The sequence below is a fragment of the Diceros bicornis genome, chromosome 18 (assembly GCF_020826845.1).
Source record: "Diceros bicornis minor isolate mBicDic1 chromosome 18, mDicBic1.mat.cur, whole genome shotgun sequence".
In the NCBI taxonomy this organism is placed as follows: Eukaryota; Metazoa; Chordata; class Mammalia; order Perissodactyla; family Rhinocerotidae; genus Diceros; species Diceros bicornis.
In genome coordinates, this window is record NC_080757.1 from 47470831 (window position 1) to 47493696 (window position 22866).

The 22866-nt window shown below is 44.1% G+C and overlaps 1 protein-coding gene and 1 pseudogene across 1 annotated transcript; one reads left to right on the forward strand and one right to left on the reverse strand.

Moving 5' to 3' along the window:
- Positions 1–231: 231 nt before the first annotated feature.
- On the reverse strand, positions 232–1727 carry LOC131417666 (elongation factor 1-alpha 1-like; annotated as a pseudogene).
- Positions 1728–14696: 12969 nt separating this feature from the next.
- C18H17orf58 (chromosome 18 C17orf58 homolog) lies at positions 14697–19545 on the forward strand. Its single transcript, XM_058561396.1, has 4 exons — positions 14697–14848; positions 16950–17501; positions 17754–17945; positions 18590–19545. The coding sequence occupies exons 1-4, from the start codon at positions 14773–14775 to the stop codon at positions 18775–18777; spliced, it is 1008 nt and encodes a 335-aa protein (XP_058417379.1). The 5' UTR covers positions 14697–14772; the 3' UTR covers positions 18778–19545.
- The last annotated feature ends 3321 nt before the right edge of the window (positions 19546–22866 follow it).

Genomic DNA, 22866 nt, shown 5'->3' on the forward strand with positions numbered 1-22866 from the left:
TATTTCCATTAAAAAGTACCAATTTTAAAAATTAATAACTTAAAACTGCCACACACACCAAAAAACGAATGGTCCACAAAACATTCTCCTTTCCCTCTGACGGTTTTACGATGCATTGTTATCATTAACCAGTCTTTTAATATTAAGCTTAAATGGCCAATTGAGACAAACAGTTCTGAGACCCTTCTTCCACCACTGGGACTAACGCTGGGGTGGCAGGTGTTGGGATAATATTCATTCAGCATTCTGAGCTTTCTGGGCAGACCTGGTGACCTTGCCAGCTCCATCAGCCTTCTTGTTCACTGCTTTGATGACACCCACAGCAACCATCTGTCTCTTGCCCCAAAGAGCAAAACAGCCTGGAGGAGGATAGTCAGAGAAGTCTCAACACACATGAGCTTGCCAGGAACCGTATCAACGATGGCAACATCACCAGATTCAACATTCGCGGCTATCTTCCAGCTTTTGCCCAGAACGACAATCAATCTTCTCTTTCAGCTCGGCAGACTTGCAAGCAATGTGAGCTGTGCGACAATCCAGCGCTGACTTGGCCTGGGTGGTTTACAATAATCACCTGAGCTGTGAAGCCAGCTGCGTCCATTGGTGGGTCATTTTTGTTGTCAACAGCCGCATTGCCAGGATGAGCATCTTTGACAGACACGTTCTTGACAGTGAAGCCCACGTTGTCCCCAGGAAGGGCTTCACTCAAGGCTTCATGGTGTATTTCAACAGACTTTGCTTCAGTTGTAGCACTGACTGGTGTAGCACTGACTGGTGTAGCACTGACTGGTGTAGCACTGACTGACTGGTGTAGCACTGACTGACTAGTGTAGCACTGACTGGTGTAGCACTGACCACCATGCTGGGTTTGAGAACACCAGTCTCCACAGGGACAGTACCAGTACCACCAATTTTGTAGACGTCCCAGAGGGGCAAACATAAGGGCTGGTTAGTTGGACAAGTTGGTGGCAGAATGCAATCCAGAGCTTCAAGCAGCGTGGTTCCAGTGGCATTGCCATCTTTCTGAGTGACTTCCCATCGCTTGAACCGAAGTATGTTAACACTTGGTGCCAGCGTGTTGTCACTATTTCAACCAGAAATTGGCACAAATACCACTGTTTCGGGGTTGTAGCCAATTTTCCTAATGTAGGTGCTGACTTGCATAACAATTTCCTTGTATCTCTTCTGGTTGTAGAGATCCATTTTGTTAACACCAACAATTAGTTGTTTCACACCCAGTGTGTAAGCCAGAAGGGCACGCTCATGGGTCTGCCCATTCTTGGAGATACCTGCTTCAAATTCACCAACACCAGCAGCAACATCAGGACAGCACAGTCAGCCTGAAATGTGTCTGTAATCGGGTTGTTGATAAAGTCTCTGTGTCCTGGGGCATCAATGTTGATCACATAATACTTGCTGGTCTTGAATTTCCACAGGGAGATAATAATGGTGATACCATGCTCCCATTCAACTTTCAGTTTATCCAAGATCCAGGCATACTTGGAGGAGCCCTTTCCCATCTCAGCAGCCTCCTTCTCGAATTTTTGACGGTTCTTTTGTCTATCCGACAAATCTGTAGATGAGGTGGCCAGTAAGTAGCAGCAGTCTTGCCTGAATCTATGTGTCCAATGACAACGATGTTGATATGAGTCTTTTCTTTTCCCATTTTGGCTTAGATTTAGCAGTGGTTTTCATGACACCTGTGTTCTGGTGGCAAACCCATTGCAAAAAAACTAGACTGTGAATTTTTAAGGATTCAGACTCTCATTATATGTCAGTATATAAAGTGTACATCCTTGACATCATTAATGAACAAAGGCATCAAATCTTGGAATAAAGTTAACAGCTTTTAACTAATCATAACTGCATCAGATTTATTATTTCAAAGCTGAGAAGAAAGATAAAATTACTAATATATATTATATAACATTTTTGAAATTTGGTTTAAAATCAACCTGAAGATTTAAATATGCTCTCCTATATCAAGTCACCACAAGGTACACTTAATATGGTTGATGGGTACTCTTGGCCATATCTGAAGACATCTTTAATTGTCACAACTGGGGGAGTGCTAGTGGCATCTAGTGGGTAGAGGCCAGGGATGCTGCTCAACATCCTACAATGCACAGGAAGTCCCCATAACTAAGAATGATCTGATCCAAAATGTCAACATTGCCCAGGTCTAGGAACTGCCTTAGAGGCTTCACAAACAGGGATGGTATGACTATATTATTGACGGGCCTCATGAAAAATATTTTAGGGCCTCACCCATTGTTCCTGTTTTTATCATTTTTCCTTTGTCCCTAAGCAGACTCAAGGGCAAAGTGCTTCCGAACAGATGTCTGGGGATGCTCCGGATAAGCTGGGTATAAAACTGCCCTCAATGAGGCCCTTGCTGTTCTAGGGCCTGATTCTGGAACCCTAGCATCACCAAGGGAGGCAGACTGGCATGTGCGGAAACTAATAACGTCAGAACCCCAAAATGTTGGAATTCGTTGTATAGTATATAGGCTAGGGTGTTTGTCCCCACTATCATTGTATGACTAAGGACCCAATTATTTGGAGAAACCCATTTTCCCCACAGGAAAGTTATATTATACCTAATATCAAAGATAGAATCCTTAATAAATGGAAGAATATGGTAAAACTCAGATATTTAAAGATTTTGCCTAAAATTCTCCTTTGCATTTTAATTGAGCCAGATAAATATCAGTTGTTTACTAGGATCATAACTTATTTTGAATTATAGGCTGTTCTTCTTTTAGGTTAAAAAATAATTTTTATTAACATGTAACATACATATAGAAAAGTCACATATCATAAGTGTGCAGTTCAATTATGTTCACAAACTGAAGACACTTGTATAACCAGCACCCAAATCAAGAACGAGACATTGCTCACTGCAGAAGCCCCCCTTGTGCCCCCTACAATCACTACCTCCTTCCAGGGTGACCAGTAGCCTTATTTCTAACGTTAATTAATTTTGCCTGCTTTTGTACCAGATCACTTTGGAATTTTAATTTTTAAAGTCTTAGATGAATACAAATATTTATTAGTATTGTATTAGTCCAAATTTTCAAAATTCATTTAAGAATGTCAGAAAATATACCAGAATTAATATTAAAATACAATCCAATAACATCAACATCCAGAATTATCACACTTAAAATTTACCAGATTCCAGTATTAAAACTACAGTAAAGCTGCCATTTTTCTCCACTCCTCTCGGAAATCTCGCAAAAGCAACGAGGGGGATGAGAAGCAGAACCACAAACACCGTCGATGAAACTCCTCTAACAAAAGGAGAAAAGGTTACCCAAAGCAGCGAGGAACCAACAAAGGTAAAAGGATTAGAAGAGGATGCTCACGGCCCCAGATTTTAGGAAAGGCCAACAGAGGGCGCTTCTCCAAGGGAGGGTCGCACCCTGAGAGGCAAAACAATAATCCCTTGTTTGCAACGACAAGACTGGGGTGTGTGGACAGCGCCTCCTCCTCACAGGACAGACCCGTGTCCTGGGGATGGATTTGCCTTCCTTGCCTGCGGGGCTTCTGCCGGCACCACCATTCCTGGATTTAGACATTGCCGGAACACACGGGCCCAGGAACCAAGGAGAGGAGTGGAGTGGCCCCTCACACTATGACCCGTAATAACTCACTGGAAGAATTTTTTGCTTTCCTTGCCAGTGATCTGGGAGTCAGTGGGTCCAGAGGTCCTAGTGTCCAAGGGAGAAATGTTCAGACCAGGAAACACTATCATGTGTCCTTTCAATTGGAAGCTGAGGCTGCCCGTCGGCCGTTTGGGACTCCTCATGCTGCTGAGTCAATAGGCAGAGACTGGAGGTGGGGGCGGGGGGAACGGCGCTGTTATGGGCTGAATGTTTATGTCACCCTGGTATCCATATGTTGAAGCTCTACCCCACAATGTGACGGTATTAGGAGGTGGGCCTTTGGGAAATGATTAGGTTTAAACGACGTCATGAGGGCGGAGTTCCCATGATGAACTTAGTGTCCTTATAAGAAAGGGAAGAGTCCGGAAGGAGGCTGTCTGTGAGCCAGGAAGAGAGCTCTTCTCACCAGAACCCAACCATACTGGCACCCTGATCTCAGAGTTCCAGCCCCAGAACTCTGAGAAATAAATGTCTGTAAGCCACGCAGTTTGTGGTACTTTGTTATAGCAGCCCCAGCAAAGACGGTCACTGAACTAAGCCCGCGTGATCCCTGTGATTACCAACAGGAAAATGGCTCTGCTGTTCAGTGGAGGAAGAAGGAAATATCTAGAACCCAGGGGTTCACTGGGGGCACATCTTAGTGTACCCTTGTCCCAAAGACCTGGTTAATGGGAAAGTATAGCAATCCAATAAAGCCAGTAATATTAATTAATATTATAAAATATTGATTTACTATTAATTAATATTATCAATTAATATTAATTACACCAAGAAGGCAGGTCCTCCAGGAATAAAGTTTTGAGTCTCCCTCCCAGGCACAGAGCCGTGCCCCGCTGAGGGTAAGAGGGATATGGAACAAGTGACGGAAGAGGGCAGCTGTGACGATCAGCTTAGACCTCACGGCCATTTGTAGAGGAGCCTCTAACAGCTATGTTTTATGTTAATTGGCTCTTTTCCCTTCTTTTTTCTTTCTATGTTATATGAAGACCTCTGGTAGTACCTAATGGTTTTGGTAACACTTGACTATAGCTGTATAACCTTGGGCAAGTTACTTAATCTTTTTGTGCCTCAGTTACTCATCTATAAAACTGGGATAATAGAAGTATAACCTCGTATTTCTTGTAAAGATTTAATACTTGGAACAGTGCTCAATAGGTGCCAGCTATTATTACAATCGTTATTATTAACAATAGATTTTGGGGGCCGGCCGGCCCCGTGGCATAGCAGTTAGGTGCACGCGCTCTGTTGCTGGAGGCCCAGGGTTCGGATCCCGGGCGCGGACCTATGCACTGCTTGTCAGGCCATGCTGTGGCGGCATCCCATATAAAGTGGAGGAAGATGGGAGCGGATGTTAGCCCAGGGCCAGTCTTCCTCAGCAAAAAAAAAAAAGAGGAGGATTGGCATGGATGTTAGCTCAGGGCTGACCTTCCTCACTGAAAAAAAAAAAATAGATTTTTTTTCATTTCATTGCAATGTTAGACAAGCAAGTCCCCAGATTAAGAAAGGAAAATTTGTTATCATTAATTTAAAAGATCATTTATTGAACTACAAGTACATATTCATATTGAATGTTCCAAAATTTGGAATTAGAATTTCTTTTAAAAAACCCTCAAAATTAATTTATAAGTTTTTTTTTATGGTAGTAGTTGGCATAGTTATAATGGAAAAAAACATCCAAGAGAATGGTAGAAACCCCAAGTTCAGCATGATGATTTCCTCTGGGAAGGAAAGGAAATGGATTGGCGGGTGACGGGGGGCATAAGGGGCTTCAATTGTGTATTAGTTATCTATTGCTGCAAAATAAATTACCCCAAAATTTAGCAGCTTAAAACAATAAACATTTATTAATCACACTTTCTGTGGCCCAGGACTCTGGGAGTGGTTTAGCTGGGTGGGTCTGCTCAGGTCTCTCAAGAGGCTTCAGTCAAGCTGTGGGCTGGGGCTGCAGTCTTATCTAAAAGCTCAATTGGGAGAGGATCTGCTTTCAAGCCTACTTGCTGGTTGTTGGCAGGCCTCAGTTTCTTACTGCCTATTGGCTGAAGACTTCAGTTCCTTGCCACACGGGCCGGTCATAGACTGCTTGAGTGTCCTCTGAACATGGCAGCTGGCTTTCCCCAGAGCAGATGATCTACAAGGAAGAGAGAATGCACACCCAAGAGGAGAGTTAAGTCTTTTTGTAACCTAATCTTGGAAGTGCATATTATCACTTCTTCCATACACTATTGGCAACTCAAACCAGTTCCGCTACAATGTGGGAGGGGACTACACAGGGTGTGAGTAACAGGAACTGGGGATCATTGGGGGCCAACCATCTTGGAGACTGGCTACCACCAACTGTATTTGTGATTTTTTAACACTAAAAAATATGAAGCAGGGGCTGGCCTGGTGGCATAGTGGTTGGGTTCACGCATTCCGCTTTGGTGGCCCGGGTTTGGCAGGTTTGGACGTGGACCTACGCGCCGCTTATCAAGCCATACTGTGGCGGCATCCCACATGTAAAGTAGAGGAAGATGGGCACAGATGTTAGCCCAGGGCCAGTCTTCCTCAGCAAAAAGAGGGGGATTGGCAACAGATGTTAGCTCAGGGCTAATCTTCCTCACCAAAAGAAAAAGAAAAAGAAAAAAAAAAAAAGCAAATATGGCAAAAATGTTAAGATTTGAAAAAACTGGGTCAGGCTTACGCAAGTATTCATTATATTATTCTCAATAGTTTTCTGAATGCTTGTAATATTTTATAATAAAATATCTTCCCCTTAAAAATGCTCAGAAGAAAAGCACACCTCAAATGATGATGACAAAGAATCTTGAGGACATCTTCAAGAAACAGTTAGGCATTCTCACAAAAGTACAAGAAGAAATGGTCCTTGTGAATCAGGAAATTATTAGAAGGGAGTAGACTAAGATGAAAAAACAACAGGATGAACCAAAACAGGAGCTAATAAAAAATACTCCCTTAACATTAAAATCTCTATTGGAAGAAGCCAAAGGCAGAGTTGATACTACTGAAAATGAAATTAGTGACATGATGTGCAAATTCAAGAAGGTCTCCTAGAATGAAAAGTAAAAAGATAAAGAGACAAAAATGATGAGAGAGAAGATAAAATATATTGAAGACACAATCAGAAGATCAATAATAAGAAAGTAACAAAAGAATAGCAGTATTTGTCAGATTCCTAAGGTGAAAATGGTGCGGGTGTACAGATAAACATAGCTTAATACACTTGAAGCAAAATCATGTCTTTAGTCACTTGAAAATGAAACATTTAAGGTGTTCTGCATAAATGAGGAATACTAATGAAACAAAGATGATGACTATAATTGATATTATTCAAGAAACTTTGGAAAATTCTCATCAATGCAATAAAACAGTTAAATATTTAAGAGGAAGAGGCAAAATATCATTATTTATAGATTATATGGTTTTCTACTGGGAAAACCCAAGAGAATCAACTGAAAATAGTTTGGAATATTTTTGGATATACACAGATGGGGATATAAACCATAAATATGGATATTCACACAAATCAGTAGCTTTTTTATACACCTACCAAAGCCAGTTAGAAAATCTAAAGGAAAAAAGATCCTTTCCATTAAAAGATAATATATTTTTATATAATATTAAAAATATAAAATACCCGGGAAATAAATTTAACAAGAAATGTTTAGAGCTTAGATGAAGAAAATGATAATATTCTGACAGAGGGGAAAGAAGACTCAAAGAAATGTAGAGAAATTGCATTTTCATGGACAGAAAGATAATACAGGAATGTTGTCAATTCCTTTACAAATTAATCTATGCATTTAATGCAAATTCAAAAAAATCCAACAGGATTTTTAAGATTTAGCAGAATAATTCTAAATTTCACTTGGAAAAAGACCATTATAATAGCCAAAGAAATTATTGAAAAGAAAGATGTAACCCCACAGTAATTATAACAATGCCCCGATGTGGGCATATGGGCATGGGAATAAACAGATGCAGCAACAGAGCAGAGTAGAAAGTCTAGAAATAGACCTAGATTTATTAGAAGGTAATACTCTCTATGTTAAAGGTGACATCTCAAATTTGGGAAAGGATGGATTTATTTGCTAATTGGATTAGACAACTTTTTCCCAGCCACACACCGCTTGTCAGGCCATGCTTTGGCAGTGTCCCATATAAAGTAGAGGAAGATGGGCACAGATGTTAGCCCAGGGCCAGTCTTCCTCAGCAAAAAGAGGAGGATTGGCATGGATGTTAGCTCAGGGCTGATCTTCCTCACACACACACACACACAAACACACACACACACACACATACACAAAACGGATTAGATACCTTTCTAGTTATTTGAGAAAAAAATAAAATTAGATTCTTACCTCATACCACACACCAAAATAAATTCCAGATGGAATCAGGATTTAACTACAAGCACTAGAAAAATATAGAATAATATATATAATTTTGAGTTGGAGAAAGTCTTTCTAAGCATGACCCAAAAGACTCAAGGGACATTGTTAAACAAAAGCTTGATGGATTTTACTATACAAAATTTAAAAGTTCTATGGCCAAAAAATTGCTAAAAAGTTAAAAATCAAACAAAATTCTGTGAGGAAATATTTGCAATATGTAGAATGGACAAAAGGTTGAAATTCTTCAGCTATAAATAGCTCTTAATATCATAAAGGAAAATATTAACATCCTAATAAATGGACAAGGAATATGAATAAGCAATTAACAAAAGAAATCCAAACGGCCAATAAATCTATGAAAAAATGTACAATATCACCAGCAATCAAAGAAACGTGAATTAAGGCAAAGAGGAACCTTTTTCAAAAAAACTCTGCAGAAGAGGAAGGATATCAAATAATGATGAGTTGATATCCCAGTGTGGAGAAATAGTCATTATTATATGTCTACATTGATTGCTGGTCAGTGTAGGCTGATACAATGTATCTGGGGGACAATTCAGCAATATGTAGCAAAAATATTGAAATTATCATATCCTTTTTTTTTCCCGTTTTCTCCCCAAAGCCCCAGTAGATAGTTGTATGTCATAGCTGCACATCCTGCTAGTTGCTGTATGTGGGATGCCGCCTCAGCATGGCCGGACAAGCGGTGCGTCGGTGTGAGACCGGGATCCGAACCCTTGCCGCCAGTAGTGGAGCGTGCGCACTTAACCGCTAAGCCACGGGCCGGTCCTGAAATTATCATATCATTTGACTCAGCAATTCAATGTCTAGGAATTGAGTCATTAAAAATGATCATGGAATCCTATATTTATTGAAATGGAAAGATGTTGACACATCATTAAAAATTTAAAAACCGTGTCATAAAATATGCGTATACCATAATCCCACTTTTACATAAAGAAATTATGTAACATATTAACATGTACATATGTGTAGAAAAAGTCTGGAAATTGATACTCCAAAATATTTATAGTAGTTATTTCTAGACAATAAGATTATAGTTGATTTTTTTCTTTTTTCTTATCTGTAATATCTAATTATTCTTTAATGAATATGTACAACTTGTATAAATTTCAAAGGATTTGTAAAGGGATGGAAGATATCACCAAAAAAACCAACAGATTTGACTACATAAAGTAATAACATTTCTTATTTAAAATATCAAAAATTAATCGATCAAGCCATAGAACACTTCCACACCACAGAACCCTCTTCAGTAATCTATCCAGTCACTACCTACTACTAAGGATAACCATTATCCTGACTTTGAACTCCATAGATTAGTTTTGCCAAATTGTGAACCTTTTAGAAATGAAATTATGTAGTATATAGTCTTTTGTGTCACACTTCTTTTACTTGATATCATGTTTGTGAGATTCATCTATACTTTGCTTTTGTAACTGAAGCTCGTTTATTTTCATTGCTGTATAGCCATGAATATGGCTCCATGATTTTGCCCCCAGGAGACATCTGGCAATGTCTGAGACAGTTTAGGTTGTCACCACTGAGTTGGGAGGAACTACTGATATCCAGTGGGTAAGGCCAGGGATACTGGTCAACATTCTACAGAGCACAACCAAGAATTATCTCACCCAAAATGTCAATGGTACCGAGGTTGAGAACCCTGTTCTGTAGTGTTCCACCACGTCACAAGATATCCATTCCTCTGTTGATGGGGACACAGAGAGTTTTACAACAGCAAAAATTGAAAGTAGCCTAAAATGTTCACAAATTATGGTTTGTCGAAATGAGAACATATTATGCAGTTATGAGATTTCACATTTACAAAGATTGTAATAATATTTTAATTGAATAAAAGCTGGATACAAAATTGTATACACAAAACATAAAACGGTGAAGCGCTTCTGTCATGGTGTATGAGAACAACACAGGATCCAAAATAGTGTAGACACTCTGACTGCACCTGTGTAAAATGCTATCTAGGAAAGAGCCCAGAAGGAAAAACGTGGGAATGTGGCAGTGATTGTTGGGGGGGGGGGGGTGAGACAAGGCCTACGTTTTGTAGTTTTTGTGTCTACTCTTATTTTGTTTTCCAGATTTTCCATTACAATAACATAGAGTGATAGGAAAATAAAATAAAGAGTTAAAAATTAGCTACTCGCTGCCTCTCCTGGGCTCACCACTGTCTGTGGGAGACTCCGTCTCCAGGGCATCGAGGCTCTCCAGCACCTTCTCCCACTGGGGATCCTTCCCTCCTGCGCCACCATGCTTCCTGGGCCTGGATGGACTCCACGCTCTCCCATACCTCCGTGCCTTTGCACGTGCTGTCGTCTCAGCCCGCAGTGCCTGCCCGTCTCGATCTAGCTGGTGAGCCCCAGTCATTCTTCAAACCGGAGTTTACAGGACAGCTCCAGAAGCTTTTATTGGCCTCAGCCTCCTGTTGACCGCTCCTGTCTCTCTAACAGGTACAGCTTTTTCCTATTGCACTTAACACCATGACTGAAGGTTATTTCCCACAGTAATCTGAGAGCCTCTCCAGGGGAGGATTTTTTTTTTTTTAAGATTTTATTTATTTATTCCCCCCCCCAAAGCCCCAGTAGATAGTTGTATGTCATAGCTGCACATTCTTCTAGTTGCTGTATGTGGGACACAGCCTCAGCATGGCCGGAGAAGCAGTGCGTCGGTGCGCGCCCAGGATCCGAACCCGGGCCACCAGCAGCGGAGCGTGCGCACTTAACCGCTAAGCCATGGGGCCGGCCCTCCAGGGGAGGATTTATATCTTAATGTCCCAGGACCTAGCCCAATACCTTCGGGAGTAAACCTAAGGGCTGTTTGTGAAAGTCCAAAGAATTTGGGTTGACCCTGGTCCCGATCAAGATGGTCCTGCAATAGAAGAACTAGAACATGACCGCAATTTGCCTAATGGAAACCAAAGCGACTGTATTATACTCTCTTGAAGAATGATTATGGCTGGTATTTATGGCTTCTCCAACAGTGCCTGGCACATAGTATGTTGATACCAACTGGTGAACTGCATTTCAGTTCTGGCACTAACCACTCAGAGTCAGTGCAGACCCCATGAGTGAAAGGGCATGGTCCACCAAGACTGCCCGCACTTCAGACCAACTGGCGACAAGCCCGGGGGTTTCTCACGAGCCCCCTCAGGTGTGATAATTCTCTACAACGACTCACAGAATTCAGGAAAGTGCTATACTTACAATCACAGTTTTATTATAAAGGATACAGATCAGGACAAGACAAATGAAGAGACACATGGGGCGATATCTGGGAGGGTCCCAAATGCATAGCTTCAGTGTTCTCCCTCCGTGGATCAGGGCGCACCACCCTCCTAGCACATGAATGTGGTCGCCAACCAGGAAGCTCCGCTGAGTTGTCATTGGCATTTCACTAAGTAGGCATGATGGATTAAATCATTGGCCATCTCATTGAACCCAATCTCCGGCCTCTCTCCCCTCCCTGGAGGTCAGGCTGGCTCCAAGTCCCGCCCCTCCAATGGCATGGGTGGTCTTTCTGGTGACCAGCTCCCATCCTGAAGCTATCAAGGGGCCCTCCAAGAGTCACTCATTAGCATAAACTCAGGTGTGATCCAAGAATCTCATGAATACATAAGACATTTCTATCACTTGGGAAATTCCAAAGGTTTTAGAAGCTCCATGCCAGGAGCCGGGCACAAATTCTTTATCATACAACACATAGTAGATGCTCAACGAATATTTGCTAAGCAGAAAGATACACTCAAAACACAAGAAGCTGGCAGGGGAGAGGAAGGCAGTGAGGCTCTTAGAGTCTTCCACCTGACAAGTGTGTACACCTGTTGTGGAGAGGGACACATTAGGCTATGAGAAACCAATGCCGTTAAACATTCCAATCCTATGACGAACTCCTTGTGCTCTGGGTCACATTACTAAGCATCCTCATGATAATGTGACTTGTTTATAGCAAGAGAATGCAAGCCAGGCTGACATGAGCATGTCCTTCTGCCTGAGTCAATTTCTTGTTGTAAATTAATAAAATGGCATTCTGGCTTACATAGATCAGTCTCTTTGAGCTCTTTGTGCCTTCCACCATTAGTGTGGTTTCTGAGCCTGCAAGCTAGATGCTGCCCAAGACACAGCCCTGGACCCTGGCAAGTTCTTCCAGGCTGTGCCACCCCGGGAGCCTCTAGGAGCCTGTGGAAGCCATCCAGCCAGCTTTCTGCCTCTACATTTCAGGGTGTGGGCTGCAGGGCATTCACAACATTCCTGCAACAGAACAGCTTTGGGAACACCCCAACTGGATCTGGGTGACTTGAATATAATCTCAAGCAGGTATGTCTGAGATGTGGTTGTAACTGAGAAAGCTTAAGCCTAATTAATTTTATCCCCTTTGACTTAAAGAAAGAGCACATGAAAGAAGGGGCTCTGAGGACACCTATAAACTGGGCCCCAAGAGCACAAATTTCACAGTGTTTATCTGGTCCTGGCCAGAGGCTGGAGACACTGACTCTGGTGTATACAATCCTTGCAGTGACTGGAGAGATTTACTCTTTTGGAGGAAACAGAGAATTCACTCCTCTAAAACCTGAATGAGGAAGACTAGCTTGCCTTCAGCTGCAATTCAATTTAGTGCTCAACAGGCAAGCTTCTGCTTAATAATTAGACCTCTGAATCACCTTTCCTATATCCTCTCCATTGCAAATTAATAAATGACATTCTGGTTTATACATCTGCTTTTATGAGTTTGGTTAATACAAGTTGGTCCCACAAATCTCAGCTCTTTGTGCACAAATCTGATCCATTGACATAATTGAGTTTTAAGGTGAGGAAAGTTGAGGACCAGACTATAGAACACAGTGACCCCCTCCAACATATTGTCAGCCCGTGAGTAGACAGCCAGCTCCTTTCTAGATGAACATATTTACCTCACTGTATCCTTCAGTCCACAACACACCTAACTCAGGAACCTGTTTTACGGTATCTCTGAACGATGTTCTCTTTGGATGCCCCCAGTGGTCAGGAGCTCATCGTCAGAACCCTTCAAAGCAGTCTGCTTTCTTGGAGATCTTGGTTGGTAGAATATTCTTTCTTTCTTTTCTTTCTTTTTTTTTTTTGTGAGGAAGATCGGCCCTGAGCTAACATCTGCCAATCCTCCTCTTTTTCCTGAGGAAGACTGGCCCAGGGCTAACATCCGTGCCCATCTTCCTCTACTTTATATGGGACGCTGCCACAGCATGGCTTGACAAGCGGTGCGTTGGTGCACGCCCGGGATCCGAACCGGCGAATCCTGGGCCGCCGCAGTGGAGCACGCACACTTAAACCACTTGCGCCACCAGGCCGGCCCTAGAATATTCTTTCTTAAATTGAAATTAAATCCGTCACTTCATAACTTCCACCTTCTGGTTCTTTCACAAAATGTAACACAAGTTTTTGTGTGCCTCAGGTGCCTATCCTCAGTTCCTCCAAAAGAACTTGAACATGACTGAGTCCAGCCCTCTCTCACCCTATTATTCTCCTCCTAGCTTTCTAGTGTCTTTCTTGAAAACATGATCCCCTCAGAATCTGGTCAGTCCACTAGCACTATTATTTTTGAGACATAAGATATAAGCGCAGCGTAAGTTTGCTGTTTCTTTTAGCAGCTGCATCTCACTGTTGGCGCCTATGCTTCCGATAAAACGCCTTCATCTCAATGCATTTCCCCTTCCTTTTGGATGTGAAGCTGTTGAAATGAGATCCACACCGGTAAGGTTGTGGGTTTATGAGGGTGAGCTTATTTCCCCCTCTGGTGAATGCTGTTTCTGTTTAATCTGAGGCAGAGGGTCCTTAGCTCAGGACCAATAAACAGAGCTGTTTCAAGAATTCAGACCTAAGCAGTGAATGAGTTTATTTTTCTTAGGAAAAAAAAAAGATCCACCTTTCTTGAGGAGATGAGCCGTTACTAGAGATCTGGGAGGGTGTTTGACTCATCTTTGTCCCAGAGCACCCGGCAGGTAGAAGGCCCGGGGTATGGGCTTGATGAATCTAGCCAACTAGATACTTATTTCAGTTGGGGGCGGGGGGGGGGGGTGGATAAAAGGGAGAAGAAAAGCTATTTTGCTGTTTTTCCTTCTGGTTCTAGAATATAAATATTGTGTATATGGTAAACAGTTTGACCAAACCTAGGATGTAGAGGTTTGGTTTCTCTCAGAATCCCTGACACATTCCGGGATGAGTTATCTGTCAGCTGGAATTCTCTCCCTTACACAAGCCCAAGCTGCCTTAGGCACTAATTTGCCTATTTGCTGTTGACTTAACCTAGGAAAAACTCCCTATGGCTCATTCTCCTCCACCCTGTCCCTCAGCTCCTCGACACCCTTATTCCGTCCACTTGCCACCCCTCCTTCTCCTCCCCCAACCCCAGCCCGCAAACGCACCCGGGGTTGGAGTTTAGGATTTGATCTCTCATTGCCCACAGATCGCAGGACAGACGTTCGCAGGGACAACTTTGAGAGGCCATGTGCTCGTCCCCCTCGGGAGTGGGAGAAATCCCTGCAGCTCGGTTTTGTTCCAATGGTCTGTTCAGTGAGTGAGTCCCGTTTCCCCAAAGGCTGCCCCTCATTAGCATGAACGGGGGTGGGGGTGTGGAGAAGGGTGGTGGGGAGAGAAGGAGCAAAAGCCCAGGCTCAGTTTTAGAGCCTGGGAACCGTGTCTACAAAGATGACAGCTAGAGCTTTCTGGCTCCTCTGTTTGATCGTTGGATCATCTCCCGAAGCCCCGGTGGCGGAGAGAAAAGGTAAGATCGATGAAATGCTGAGCCCTGGGAGAGGGGCTGGGATCCGGGGGGTACTGGGGAGAGGGCGCGATGAAGGGCGGGACGAGAAAGGGGTCAGAGTGTGCGAGGCAGGCGACTCCAGGTCCGTGTTCGTGTTCGGAAGGAGCAAAATGTGTCCCCAAGATTTTGGGTGTCTTGGCAGCCTTTTCGGAAAGAAGCCAGTTCAGCTACTGAAATGATCTCGAGCGAGCAGGGCAGGCTGGAGAAAACTTTGCATGCTAAGTAGTTGCTCCATCAGCGAGGAGGCAAAGTGTCAGAAGGGGTCGCGGCGCGCCTTTCGGGAGCCGTGCGGGCTCGCAGGACGCGGCGGGCGCCCCGGGAGCGCGGGGTCCGCCCTGCGCCCCGTCCCGGTCCCCGTCCCGCGGGCGAGCAGGGGCGCTGGGTGCGCCCGCCGGGCTGAGGGCGAGGGGAGCTGCAATCGGACACTGCTCCCCTCTCCCTGAGCCCCAACGAACCGCCTCGGGACACCTGAGTCTTGAAATTTTTCACGCATGAAATGAAAAGGTTACTGACGGAAGGGAGCAATAAGGGACTCTCTACGGGGACGTGTTTTTGTTTTGCTTTATTTGGATGTCCTGTTCGATTCACTATCTCTGGGAAAAATAGCTTCCGCACCTCACAGGGCAATTTACTTTGGGTTATTTTTCCACATGGAAATTGAATGACTTCAGTGGCATTTAACCCAAATATCAGACAATCTTTCCCATGACAACAGATGGTGATATCAATGGGGAAGCAGTTCTGAGGTCAACAGTTGACAGTCAGGAATTGGATATCCACCAGAACTTTATTCAGCTGGGTATGGGACAACGTTGACCATGATGAGTCAGAATCAACCTCTTTGCAAAAACATGAACTATAACCAGCTATTATTGCTGGGTGAAAGCTGGTTTTAAAGGAGACTGTCAATTTGGCAAGTAGCAAATGAAGTGTTGCAAGAGCTGCAAACGGGCGGCCGGAGCTCTTCACTGCAAGAGGAGAGAAATGCTGACAACCAGCCGTTAAAACAACAAAAAAAGAAAAAGACTAGCTCTTGTGCCTGTTGGGAGGGCACTGGGACCCAGGCAAACAGGGAGGCGATATTGTGTAACTGGGCATGGAAAGTTGCCCAGCCTCCAAGCTGGCTGAAGTTTGCTCACCAACCTGTCTGCAGAGCTGGGGAAAATCATTACTAATTTAAAAAATTTTTCATGCCATACCATTTGGGAGATTGTTCTCCACCATGGAAGGGGGCAGGGGGATGTAAGCGGTGTGTGTGCTTTTAGACTTCACCAGGGGCCTCTGCCTCCCAACCACGCTTTAAAAATCTTTCTTAGCTGTGGTTTACTAGTAAGTGGTGTCCAAGAAGCCAGATAAAAATCCACTCACAAATGCTCGATTCTGCAGAGACCAAGATGACAGTGTAAACACGGATGGGAAAACCAAATAGTTCTGTTGTCAGGGGCGCTGAAACAATTAAGAGAACCTGTAATATGAGACCTTTCTCCCTGGGGTTTGCTCTTGGTACTTTCTCAACAAACTGTACATAGCAAACAGGCGGATGTTTATATATATATATTAAAGCAAGGACAAAAAGAGTTTGTTATTGAACCAAAGTTGTCAGATATGTTTAGTCCTAGAACAAATTGGTGGTTGTAGTTTTAGAAGCTATGGATTTGAAAAGGTTCCTCAGCAAAATGAAATGTTCCCATCAGGCCTCCGATTCCTCACGTGGTGAGAAAAATTTTCCTAGTTGGCCTCATTCTTAGAGGGCAAGACCCTCATCGCTGTCCTCCTTTGGGGCCTAGGAAACCTGTGCTCCACGCGGACCAGAAGCGGAGGCTTCCCTCCCCTCACCGTGGGGGCGCCTTCCTCTTCCCTCCTTCTTCCACTCCAGGTCTCCTGACCTCCCTCTCTCTCCTCTCGCAGGTGCTAGCGGAATGTACATTGTCCCCCATCGCCTCTCTCCTCCCACAGCCCTTTCTTCTCTCCCCCCGTCGGCCTCCCCGGCCTCCTCTCCCCTCCCCCGTCGGCCTCTCCTCCCCTGACAGCCTCCCCGGCCTCTCCCCTTCTCTCCCTGCAGCCTCGCCGCCCCACAACAGGAAGCCCGGCCCCGGCGGCGGCCAGAGTGCGGAGGAGACGCCCGGGCCCCGGGCGCAGCCGCTCCCCGAGGCCCCGCGGCGGCCGCGCGCAGCCGAGGCCGCTCCCCGCCCCTGGTCGGACCCGCGGCGCCGGAAGCCCCCGCCGCCCGCCGAGAACCGGGCCGGCTTCCGGGAGACCGCGCGCGCGCCCGCGGGCCCGCCGAGCCCGCGCCTCGCGCAGGCCGAGAACCGCGCGTCGCCGCGCCGCGCGCCCGCGCTGGAGGAGTCCCCGCGGCGCGCGCGCGCCCCGGCACTGCGCTTCCCGGCCGCGCGGCCGCCTGAGCGCGCCGCCGAGGCTCCCGCCGGCTCCGCCCACCCCAACCGGCCGCGCGCCGCCGCGCCGCCCCCGGAGCCCGCGCCCGCGCCGCTGCCGCACCTCAGCCTGCCGCACCTCAGCCTGCCGCCCAGGGACGCGGAGCCCGGCGCCGAGCCCTGCGCGCGCGCCTGCAGGGGGGACCTGGACGAGCGTGAGTCCTACTGCGCGAGCGAATTCGGTGAGCCCCGCCCCGCAGCTCCTCCCGGGCCCGGCCCGCAGAGCCCAGGCCGCAAGGCGAGCCTCTCCGAGCCGAGAGCGCCGGGTCGTGCGCGCGGACACCCTAAGCCAAACCCTACAAAAACCCACCCGCTCGATCCCGCGGGCCCCAGACCCGTGTGGACTCGGTCGTGATTTGTTCAAAACGCACTAGGGAAGGAAAGAGGAAATGAGCGTTATGCATTTCTCCAAACTCTTTGTTTTTTGAAAGCAGCAGTGAACGGAATCGTGCATGATGTGGACGTGCTCGGCACGGGGATCCGGCTGGTGACTCTGCTGGTGGACCGGGACGGGATGTACAAGATGAACCGCCTGTACATCACTCCGGACGGGTTTTTCTTCCGAGTCCACATATTAGCCCTAGACTCCTCAAGTTGCAATAAGCCATGTCCAGAATTTAAACCTGGTATTGAAACTGACCTGACCACTTCATATTTGTACTTGATGCTATCATTTGTAACTTGGATGCCACAGCTCGGTCTTTGTTGGTCACCCCAATACCTTTTTTTGGCGGGAGGGGCATTCTAAAATGAAAAGAATTTAGACGACAGGTAATATTTCGGCCACTCTGTGATTTAAGCTTCATCAACCTCCCCCCTGCCACACCTCCAGTTAAAGGTGGGAACAGCGTGGATTGGCACAAAGAGGGCACCCAATAAATATTTGCTGACAAGTTGAGTGAATGACGAAACACCGTTGCCAGAAGGGATGTATAAGGGGCTCTAAATTTAAACTGAGTTTAGAAGTCTTTTTTTGGGGCGAGGAGAATACCCACTCCAACGTCTTTCTAGAGATATGCTCTGGAAAATCCTGCTGGTGCATTGTGATTAGGATGTTTGTTCTGTAATGACAGGCTGATTATCTGCTTATCTTATAAAGGTCACTAGACTGCTTCAGACCTGTTGTCTGAGGGTTGCATGTCTGAGATTCAACACATCCAGCAAGATAATAGATTCAAGCTTAGGCATTTCTTAAAGGTCTTACGTTTTCTTATTGTTTCATGGCATTTAAAAGACACTATGAATTGAAATTTTGGTTATGTTTTTTCAGGCAGCAGGTATATTGTGATGGGCCACATCTACCATAAGAGACGGCAGCTCCCTACAGCTCTGCTCCAGGTCCTGAGAGGGCGCCTCCGACCAGGAGATGGACTGCTCAGGAGCAGCAGCTATGTGAAAAGATTTAACAGAAAAAGGGATGGGCAAGTTCAAGGTGCAGTTCACACCCAGTGTACTTGAAACGTACCATCTTGCCATTTCTGGATAAGAGACTTGGAATTCGCAACAAGACAGGAAAGGTCTTCACGTAATGGGGTCTTCCTTTAGAATAGGACACAGCTCCTTTATGAACTAGTTGCATAGTTCCAACTCTAATCTTGAAGTTGTCACTTTCTTATTTACAAAATGCTTCTTAAATGGTATGCTTCTGAGCTCTGCAGCAAAGTTATCCAACTCTTGTGCCAGTTATTCACACAGCTCAGATGACTGACCTGTCTAGTTAACAGATCACTGCTTCATATCATTTATTTTTAATTATTTTAATTTAAATACATTCTTCAGTAGAAATAGTTCACAAAACACATTTCCTTAATTTTAAATATACAACTTTGAGTAGTTTATATCATGTATCAAACCAAATTTTATACTCAAACCATCACGTTAAAATCCGTACATAGCAGTAAGTGCACTAGTCAGAGACATGTAAGAAATGTCATTTAGGTCAAACCCTAGGTCAGAGCCCAAGACAAATATTAAAGTTTTACACCTAAAGAGTGCTCAAGGGCTTAATTCAAGCAAAATATTACTGAGACAAGTGTTCCTCATGTACCAAAATATAAAGTATAGTTTATTTTCATGCCTGTCTGCTCCTAAAAACATATGTTTTGTGCTGAACTGGCAGCTATGCCAATGCTCAACATATTCTGGGTGTATCTGATGTCATTTTTCTGTTAAGACCAAGTATCATGTTTGTGTTTGTAAAGCAGTAAATCTTGCCTTGAAATCAGATCTTGGATGCACCTGGTTTTTTTAGCCTCACTGAACCCCAAAGTTTGAGGGAAAAGCCTTCCTCAAACTTACTCCAAAACCCTGGACAATATTCAACGACAGCTTGCAAGCGTGTGAATTTTAAACATTTTCCAGTTGGTTTGAAAAAGGTTTAATCACTAGTTAAATTTAGTATTCATTATACTTGAGTCCACAGAGACATTAATTTTTTTCAGAAGAGCAAGCTGTACTTCAGTTAACTTGAAACACTGTGAATAGAGAGACTGATAATCCATGGTTGAAGATGACTGCCTAAAGAAAGATAAAAAGGAACTGCACTGGAGAGAGAGAAAAACAGCCCCTTTGGTCTCAGAGGAGATGCACTCAGGGAGGTCAAGCTGTGTCTTTAGTCTGTAATGGCCGCACAGAAGCACTGTGTCCCTGAAGGACACCGGGACAGGACACGTGGGGAAGCAAGCAGCAACAGCACGAGACATGACATCTGATCGTGATGGGAGATGCTGTTACCTTACTTATCCCAAATGAGACAAAGAGGTGAAATACAAGTTGAGAGGTTCTGACTATTCTGTCATAAAGCATTAACTGAGGGATTTTTAGAGAATTTTCCCAAAATAAGTCTTGCCCAAACGTACTAAAAATCGTACTATAATTACTTCTTGGGTATATTACAACGGCATTATTATACAAACTATTCGCAGTAGAGTATGCAGTGAATGAAGAGCTTCTGGGTTAGTTTTCTTTAAGATAAAAGTTAACTCAGACGTACCATAGCACCAGTCACAAAAATCAAAGCCAAATTTTTAAATGTCAAAAGGCTAAGTGGTGATCTTGAGTAACGTGGTGGGGAAAATAACAAGATGGCCCACCAGAAAAATTACTGTTTGGACGGTCAAATGTTAGAGCATAAAGAGAAGAGTTATAGGGGCCGGCCTGGTGGCGCAGCGGTTAAGTGCGTGCGCTCTGCTCCAGCGGCCTAGGGTTCGCAGGCCCGGATCCCAGGAGCGCACTGGCGCACTGCTTTGTCAAGCCATGCTGTGGCAGCGTCCCATATAAAGTAGAGGAAGATGGACACAATGTTAGCCCAGGGCCAATCTTCCTCAGCAAAAAGAGGAGGATTGGCATCGGATGTTACCTCAGGGCTGGTCTTCCTCATAAAAAAATTAAAAAAAAAAAAAGAGGAGTTATAAATAGCTCTGGTTTAAAAGAAAAAAAAATCACTTTTACATAAGCCTGAGGGTTAGGGTTCGATTAGACCAATTTGACAATACTCAGTTTCTAAGAAGTTTTGGAAACACAAAAAGGACCAGAACTGTGTGGTCTCTGTGGTATTTGGAGGTCAGACAGCGTATACACCCTGGCAAACACAGGCAGGCCAGCTTTTTAGGAACTGCCTCGTTAAAATTAAGGCCATCGTTCAAGACTAGGTTTGCAATGAAAGAGGAGTGAGGCTCAAAGGAGGCAGAAGAGTGGTGGGCCGGGGTGTGCACAGGAGGCAGTGAACAGACCGGTAATTCCAGGTTAGGCGAAAAAGGTTAAGAATCATCTTTCAATATTCAGTCAGTACCTTGGATACAATATTTAATTTTATGGAAAATTTTAATTAGCAAATTCATTGTAGTTCCTCATCCTTCTGTCCGATAGAATTTTCTTAGCACAAGGGTTTGTGCTCCAGAGACTAAAGGACTATGTGCACAGTGCACATGTAATAGTCCTTCATCCAGTAAAATACTATGTTGCCTTCCAGAGTAACTCAACAGCATCCCTCCTTCAAATTGTTAGAATTCAAGGGAACAAAAAGTACTTGTTTTCCTTTTTGGTAGGGAAGGGTCTATAAAACACACTTTTTTTTTTTCCTAGCTTTTTATATCTTTCAAAGATATCATTTGGCGCTGTTTATATTTCTCTTAAAATCATTTGTAAGGTTGATCAAACACACATATATGCAAACAGCTAAAAACTGGCCTGCTGCTTACAACGCATAACCTCAACTTCAGGTACAGGACTTTACCATTTTAAAATGCAGCTTATTTCTTTAGTTCAATTTGGTCCAAATTGGATCAAGTGGGGTGTGAGCTTCTAAGAAATGTCTTTTTCAGTATCTTAGGTATCTAGAAGTAGCTCGGGAGATTTCAAGTTATTAAAAGTAATTCTCAGCTGGCTCTTTCCCCCCCAAGTACTTATAAGACATTACTTTCCCATGGGGTACCACCATTCTCATTTTAAGGACTGGAAATCAGAGACTTATAGGCAATGGCCTCCTCAATCATGGCGAGCCCTGTCGGGCTCAGACTGTGAAGTGTGCAGATGTCAAGGATCAGCAGGCTGGCTCTTTAATATCCGAAACACACAAAGATGCAGGGAGTCTGCCTGACCGAAGTGAACAGAGACAGGGAAAGAACGTTTGTTTGTGGAGTCTAGGAAGGTGGATTACAAACAACAGCAAATCTCAGTGTCTCTAAATAACACTCCAGGCCATTTGAAATATAAAAAGGTAATTGTTTTGCTTTAGAAAATATCTCTGAAAGTTCACGGTTTTTTTTTAACCTACTGCAGGATATTAACTAAAACACAAATCCTGCAGAATTTGGACAGGAGAAAAAAGCCTTACCAATATTATGAAAGTGCTTTTTATGAAATGGTTTCAAGGATTGTGAACTTGGCAGGCGAGGCATAACAAGCATTGAAAATGTTTTTAGGGGCCGGCCCCGTGGCTTAGCGGTTAAGTGCGCGCGCTCCGTTGCTGGCGGCCCAGGTTCGGATCCCGGGCGCGCACCGACGCACCGCTTCTCCGGCCATGCTGAGGCCGCGTCCCACATACAGCACCTAGAAGGATGTGCAGCTATGACATACAACTATCTACTGGGGCTTTGGGGGAAAAAATAAATAAAATTATAAAAAAAAAGAAAATGCTTTTAGCCAAGGAAATCTATTGATGCAAATTAAATATGTTTGCAAGCCCAAAGACTGGGTAGAAAAATCCTAACTATCCCAAATGTGCACTCTAGTACTTGGATTATTCAAAGCAAAAGAGCTGTAATGTGTATATCTTATTGAATAGCAGAAGCTTGTCAAAGAATACTCATAGAAAAGCAGCTTTTGAAACTCATTTTGTTATAAGAATGTATGTTTTTCAAAAATTACTTTTAAAAGACTAAAGCTCTGTAGTTGATAAAACTATGTGTTTATGTATTTATAAGGTGATAGAAATTGCAAATACTATCAAATACACATGAAATTAACATCTTTTTGGTCTGAGGATTCCCATAAAATTTACCTTTTTTGTACAATTTGGCAATGCCAACAGCTACAGAAAATATATCA

Excerpts from the sequence above, each read along its gene's own strand:
- C18H17orf58 (XM_058561396.1), top strand. The coding sequence starts at position 14,773 with ATGACAGCTAGAGCTTTCTGGCTCCTCTGTTTGATCGTTGGATCATCT. Across the intron at positions 14,849-16,949 it reads CCCGGTGGCGGAGAGAAAAG|CCTCGCCGCCCCACAACAGG; the intron begins GTAAGATCGATG and ends CTCTCCCTGCAG. Across the intron at positions 17,502-17,753 it reads CTACTGCGCGAGCGAATTCG|CAGTGAACGGAATCGTGCAT; the intron begins GTGAGCCCCGCC and ends TTTTGAAAGCAG.